Source organism: Rissa tridactyla, chromosome 4, assembly GCF_028500815.1.
Source record: "Rissa tridactyla isolate bRisTri1 chromosome 4, bRisTri1.patW.cur.20221130, whole genome shotgun sequence".
Taxonomy (NCBI): domain Eukaryota; kingdom Metazoa; phylum Chordata; class Aves; order Charadriiformes; family Laridae; genus Rissa; species Rissa tridactyla.
The window spans coordinates 66,363,324-66,370,407 of record NC_071469.1 but is presented as its reverse complement, the minus strand read 5'-3'; the positions used below and the strand labels follow the sequence as shown (position 1 = coordinate 66,370,407).

General features: G+C 57.2%; 2 protein-coding genes across 2 annotated transcripts; both read left to right on the top strand.

Annotated features, from left to right (window-relative positions):
• The first annotated feature begins 2,462 nt into the window (after positions 1-2,462).
• LOC128908637 (inositol 1,4,5-trisphosphate receptor-interacting protein-like 1) lies at positions 2,463-3,671 on the top strand. Its single transcript, XM_054199287.1, is given in 1 exon segment — positions 2,463-3,671. A coding segment is annotated over 1 exon segment (1,209 nt).
• A 1,653-nt stretch (positions 3,672-5,324) lies between these two features.
• On the top strand, positions 5,325-6,863 carry LOC128909112 (inositol 1,4,5-trisphosphate receptor-interacting protein-like 1). Its single transcript, XM_054200356.1, has one exon. The coding sequence runs from the start codon at positions 5,325-5,327 to the stop codon at positions 6,861-6,863; it is 1,539 nt and encodes a 512-aa protein (XP_054056331.1).
• Positions 6,864-7,084: the final 221 nt, after the last annotated feature.

Sequence of the window (7,084 nt, the reverse complement as noted above, 5' to 3'; positions counted from 1 at the left end):
GTGCAAAGGGCTCCCCGTTCAGACGGCGTCATTCCCACCTCACTGGGGTCGCCCAAGGGCAATGCTGTGGGGCTCCCAGGGCTTGGTGTGTGGATGGCTCCCAAGGAAACCACTGCAGGCTCCCTACGGCACACAGGCAATGTGCACAGCTGTGGAGGGTGACAAATTATTCCCATTGCCCCAACACAGGAGTACAGACAGGTGGGAGAGCCTTAGTTACAGAATCAGTGAAACCAGAGCCCACTGCACCAGCTCTTCTGCAAAACGCTCCCTGACTACATGGCAGCTGAGCAGTCAGCACCCTACGCCCACCTTCCCCAACAAAGTGATGCATGGCTACTCACGCAGACAACGTTTATTCAAACAAGTGATTCACTGACATCTTTGTAGAGGGTAAAGCTCCCAGAGGGAATGGACTCTCTCAAAGAAGGAGGGCGATCACTGTCCAGGTGGTAACAGGAGTCTCCGTCACAAGTCTCATTGCAACCGCCACTTCAGCTGCATCTGGTCCCACTCCACACAGCGCGCTTTTGCTGTGGAGGAAAGGTGTGGCACCAATTCCCACTGCCGATGGAGCAGCGTGTCCTTTGTCTCCAGCATGCTCAGTTCTGTGGCACCAGCTCCCCAGGGAATGTCTAGGATGGGCAGATTCTCCACCTGAACTCCAGTGAACGCACAGAGGCACATCAGTGGTGCCTCTCGCTTGGTCCCTGCCCAGCCAGAGCTGCTGGCAAGAATTTCTGGGCCCCTGTGTAATCGTCACCATGGCTGTGACAGTGTGAGGGGACAGCAGGGCAAAAGTCACCTTTGTAGCCACCATAGTCATCACCCGCTGCTGCGTTGGGGAGACCGTTGAGAGGAGAAGGGAGGAGAGGAGCCACTCTTGGCAAGGGGCTGCTGCGCAGGGTTTTCCCTTCCCTTTCTGTGTCCTGCATTCTCCCCTCTTTTTCCCTCCTGTACGAGGTGGTCGTCTGCCATCAGCCGTGAGCCCCACAAACACAGCTCTGTTCATGAAGACTTATTTCAGCGTCCATAGAACAGCAGTCTCGTGAGCCGATCTTGCAGCTCACTGAACTCATGCAGTGCCTTGGCGTGCATGTCCGGATCCTGCGCCAGGCGCTGGAAGAGGCTGAGTGGCACCACTCTACGCGGCCTCGTCCCCGCCACCGGCCCCGCTGCCCACGCCGCGCCGCCGCCCGCATCGCCGCCGCCAGGGGCCGCCATGGCGCCGCCGCTCCTCGTTCCCCGGCCAGCGCCACACCCGGAAACGGGCAGCGGCGGGGAAGCCGCCGGTGCTCCGTGGGGTGGCGGCAAGTGCCCCAAAGCGACGCCCCGGCCCTACTCTACCGGGGTGTCTGGTCATGCCCTGGAACAGCCATAGAGCTGTGCTATGGCCGAGGTGCAGTTCTTCAGGCACAGGGTCAGGCCTGAAGACACTCCCCCAGGAGCTGGTGCCACAGAACTGATCCTGCTGGAGACAGAGGACACGCTGCTCCATCGGCAGTGGGAGTTGGTGCCGCACCTTTCCTCCACAGCAAAAGCAACTCTGTGGATTGGGAAAGAAACAGGCATATGCAATTTACCAATACCTGGCTCCAAGGCCAGTGTCACTGGCAGAATTTGGGGTTTTTCAATCATGAGATGGTCAATGTGACACCAGGCCTGCTGGGGCCTGACGAGATTAACTGTTCTCAATGGGGGAAAAGTATTTTTGCTCACGAGTTATTGGGGCTGACTGAAAGGGCTTTAAAGTTGGTTTGACGGGCGGAAGGGATAAAATCAGGCTTACTGGTGATTCTATGATTTAAGTTTGCCCGGTGTGGAGTCAGGGGTTGGACTTGATGATCCCCGTGCGTCCCTTCCGACTCAGGATTTTCTACAATTATGAGATAGCCATTGGCAGGCAGATGATAATAAACCAAGATATAGCACCACGCAAGCTCCCGTGAAGAAAATTAACTGGAGCCCAGCCTTAACCAGTGCACCAGGGCAGCTGAGGGTCGCTGAGCCGGGGTGTGGCCCAAGGGCGGGGCTGGTTGCCAGCCCTGCCTGTGCTGCGCTCTGGTGCCTGGGACACCACAGGGGACGAGTCACAATGGGGGCAGCTATGAAGGGGACCAGGAGACAGTGCTGCCCCAGTACGGCACGGGACAGTGGTGAGTGGGCTGGCGGGGGGTGGCTGGGCTGGACCAGGGCCGGGGCAGAAATGTCGGTCCCCGGGGGGTGGGTTCTCACCCGGCATCGAGGGCCCAGCCGCTGGCAGGAGCGCCTGGGGCCAGGCACGGTGCCGCCGCCTCCAGGGCCGGACACAGGCCTTGCTGCCTCCCCTCTGCCTCCCCCCTCTCCTACCTGCCCCCAGCTCCCTGCGGCTCCTGTCCCCGCTCCCCCCTGCCGCCAGCTCCTTCCCTCCCTTCTTCCCTCCCAGCCCCACTGAACCCCTTCTCTCCCTCCTCCTGCAGGCCATGGCTGCCAAATTGTTCCTTGCCTCGCTTGTGCAAAGCGTCTTCCAGCTGCCGCAGATGGTCGGTGATGAGCTGGATGAGGCCACACGCGAGCGCATGCAGCAGCGTGCAGAATATACGAACCAGGAGATGAATCGGCTGCTGCAGGAGCTGGAGCAGAGCGGCTTTGCTAGGAGAGCCCCACTATTCGCTGCCTTGCAGCATTGGCAGTTTTGTGTGATTGCTGGAATCCTGGTGCTGCTCTTCGGGCTCTGCTGGTGGCGCAGAAAAAGGAGCCGTCGGCCGGCCAGCAGAAGCAGCAACAAGGACAATTCCAGAAACAAGGACACGCACCTAAAAAGACCCAGTCTTGTAGTGGATGTGCACAGAATGTCATCCATACCACTCGTGTATCTGTCAAAATCATTCCCAGTGGTGGAGGACCTGGTGGATGAACTTCTCTCTATCTGCCAAAAACTTACTGGGAACAGTTTCATGCCACGGCTGGAGACAGCCTTTGGGGTGCACAGCGCCTTTGAAAGTTGGAGTCTCCATGAGCATCATGCTGTCTACCACATGCTCACGCCCCTGAAGCCCCCCCGTGGGCACAACTTCCACCTGGAACTGGGCACCGGGGAGGAGATGCTGGCAAACAACTTCTGCATCCGTGTGGAGCTGGAGTGCACCTGCATGTGGGAGGGGCTGGAGAAGGACATGCTGTGCTTCCTCCACCACCCCAAGGAGGAGCTGAGAAGAAATCAGGGTCCCAGCCTCCTAGACACCCTCTGCACCGGCCCCTACCTAGACATTGAGAAAACCATCCACTGGTTCCAGATATTGGTAAAAGCAGCCTTGGTGGTTTTGCCTCAGTCGAGACACTGCCGTGTAACAGTGCTGCCCTCCACATACTCCTGCAAGCTCCGTGTGACGGACGCTTCTGATAATACCATCCTGGTTCATATGGTGCTTGGGGTGCAGCAAGGAGATGGGGCCACCTTCCTGAGCATTGACTAGGTGACTGTCAGCAGCAGCAGGACGTGGCCAGAGAGCTGTGCTATGGCAGAGGTGCAGTTCTTCAGGCACAGGGTCAGGCCTGAAGACGCTCCCCATGCCACGGAACTGAGCACACTGGACAGGGAGAACACGCTGCTCCATCGGCAGTGGGAATTGGTGCTGCACCTTTCCTCCACAGCAAAAGCAACTCTGTGGAGTGGGACCCGATGTAGCTGAAAAGACTGTTGCAAGGAGCCTTGAAAGACACACTCCTGTCACCACCTGGACAGTGACCACCCTCCTTCTTTGAGAGAGACCATTCCCTCTGGGAGCTTTACCCTCTACAAAGATGTCAGTGAATCACTTGTTTGAATAAACGTTGTTTGCGTGAGTAGCCATGCATCACTTTGTTGGTGAAAGTGGGCGTAGGGTGCTGACTGCTCAGCTGCCATGCAGTCAGGGAGCATTTTGCAGAAGAGCTGGTGCAGTGGGTTCTGGTTTCGTGATTCGCTGGGCTTTGGCTTCCCAGGTGTTGTGGGTTAATCCCAGTAGGCAGCTTGGCATCACACAGCTGCTCAGTCCCTTGCCAGAAGTGGGATGGTGGAGAGAATCTGAAGGGTAAAAGTGGGAAGACTCTTGGGTTGAGAGCGGACAGTTTAGTACGGAAAGCGAGAGCCACACGGCCAGGCAAAGCAGAACAAAGAATTCATTCACCACTCCCCTGCTCTGTCAGCCAGACCTGCCTTTTTGGGATGCATTCTGCCTCCCTGGGTCTCGCCTTGAAGGCATTACCAAGAGAATTCCTAGCCTTGTACCGCCCTCAGATTATTGGGCGCTGTTGCTTCTTCATGTGTTTACCAATGAAGTTGTGATGGGAAGCCCAAGGGTGGTGAAAAGAGGCTTCAGGGCCTCAGGGAGATTGGTAAAGGGACCAGGAGCGCAGGTAGTATTCTCCTCTGTTCGCGCAGTTGCAGGGAGTGATGTCAAAAGAAACAGGCATATGCAATTTACCAATACCTGGCTCCAAGGCCAGTGTCACTGGCAGAATTTGGGGTTTTTCAATCATGAGATGGTCAATGTGACACCAGGCCTGCTGGGGCCTGACGAGATTAACTGTTCTCAATGGGGGAAAAGTATTTTTGCTCACGAGTTATTGGGGCTGACTGAAAGGGCTTTAAAGTTGGTTTGACGGGCGGAAGGGATAAAATCAGGCTTACTGGTGATTCTATGATTTAAGTTTGCCCGGTGTGGAGTCAGGGGTTGGACTTGATGATCCCCGTGCGTCCCTTCCGACTCAGGATTTTCTACAATTATGAGATAGCCATTGGCAGGCAGATGATAATAAACCAAGATATAGCACCACGCAAGCTCCCGTGAAGAAAATTAACTGGAGCCCAGCCTTAACCAGTGCACCAGGGCAGCTGAGGGTCGCTGAGCCGGGGTGTGGCCCAAGGGCGGGGCTGGTTGCCAGCCCTGCCTGTGCTGCGCTCTGGTGCCTGGGACACCACAGGGGACGAGTCACAATGGGGGCAGCTATGAAGGGGACCAGGAGACAGTGCTGCCCCAGTACGGCACGGGACAGTGGTGAGTGGGCTGGCGGGGGGTGGCTGGGCTGGACCAGGGCCGGGGCAGAAATGTCGGTCCCCGGGGGGTGGGTTCTCACCCGGCATCGAGGGCCCAGCCGCTGGCAGGAGCGCCTGGGGCCAGGCACGGTGCCGCCGCCTCCAGGGCCGGACACAGGCCTTGCTGCCTCCCCGCTGCCTCCCCCCTCTCCTACCTGCCCCCAGCTCCCTGCGGCTCCTGTCCCCGCTCCCCCCTGCCGCCAGCTCCTTCCCTCCCTTCTTCCCTCCCAGCCCCACTGAACCCCTTCTCTCCCTCCTCCTGCAGGCCATGGCTGCCAAATTGTTCCTTGCCTCGCTTGTGCAAAGCGTCTTCCAGCTGCCGCAGATGGTTGGCGATGAGCTGGACGAGGCCACACGCGAGCGCATGCAGCAGCGTGCAGAATATCTGAACCAGGAGATGAATCGGCTGCTGCAGGAGCTGGAGCAGAGGAAACAGGTCCGGAGGACCCAGATGTGGGGTGGCTTTGCTAGGAGAGCCCCACTATTCGCTGCCTTGCAGCATTGGCAGTTTTGGGTGATTGCTGGAGTCCTGGTACTATTCTTTGGGCTCTACTGGTGGCTCATGGAAAGGAGGAGCCATGCGCCAGACAGTAGCAGTGATGAGGAGAGCTCCAGCAGTGAGAGTGAGGAGGTGCAGGACAATGAGGAGGAAGAAAATGATGATGCAAATGAACTGAGAGGTATGAGAGGTATTTTTGAGGAGTACATACAGCAGCCAGTTCAGAACCTGGCCTCAGAGTGCCAGACTGTGAAGGAGCTGGTGGACAACTTCATCCTTGTCTTCAGAGCGCTCTTGTCAAATAGTTTATTCCCGGAGCTGCAGTCAGCCATTGGGGTGGGCAGCGCCTTCGAAGGTTGGAGTCCCCATGAAGAAGATGTCATCTACTGTGTGCTCGTGCCCATGAAGCCTCCCCGTTGGCATTCCTTCCACCTGGAGCTGTGCAATGCTGGGGCGATGCAGGCAAGGAACTTCTGCATCCGCGTGGAGCAGGAATGCACCTGCATGAGAGAGCAGCTGGTGGGGAACATGCTGTGCTTCCTCCACCACCCCGAGGAGGAGCTGAGGAGGAATCAGAACGCCAGCCTCCTACGCACCCTCTGCACTGGCTCCTATCTGGATGCCCGTAAAACTGCCCGCTGGTTCCATCAATTGGTGAAGGCAGCCTGGGTGGCTTTGCCTCAGGTGACCAGTTGCCATCTAAAGATGATGCCCTTTAACCGCTCCTGCAAATTCCAGGTCACACAAGCTGATCAGAAGAGACTCATTATTGAGATAATGTCTGGGGTGCAGCAAGGCGATTCAGACATCTTTGTGACCAGCCAAAGTACAGAGGCCATCTTCACACCAAGCACGATGTGGACAGAGAGCTGTGCTGTGGCAGAGGTGAAGTTCTTCAGCCATATGACCAAGCAGGCCCCGCGTGACACATTCCACCTCAAATGCCTGCAGCTCTACAATCGCATCCTGGTGGGCACAGGCTTTTCCGACTATACTTTGAAGACAGTTGTGATGCACCTCCTGACCACCATACCCCTGTCAACCTGGAGCAGGAGGGAATTTGTGATGCGGATGCAGGATATCATGTGGTACCTGCGCAGCTGCCTGGAGGAGAAACGCCTTGACCACTTCTTCTTTGGCAATGAGAACGTGCCCAAGGAGATAATCTTGCCCCCGGCCTTCCAAACGGCCAAGCCACTCAACCTCTTTCAGCGCCTGGCGCAGGATCCGGACATGCACGCCGAGGCACTGCATGAGTTCAGTGAGCTGCAAGATCGGCTCACGAGACTGCTGTTCTATGGACGCTGAAATAAGTCTTCATGAACAGAGCTGTGTTTGTGGGGCTCACGGCTGATGGCAGACGACTACCTCGTACAGGAGGGAAAAAGAGGGGAGAATGCAGGACACAGAAAGGGAAGGGAAAACCCTGCGCAGCAGCCCCTTGCCAAGAGTGGCTCCTCTCCTCCCTTCTCCTCTCAACGGTCTCCCCAACGCAGCAGCGGGTGATGACTATGGTGGCTACAAAGGTG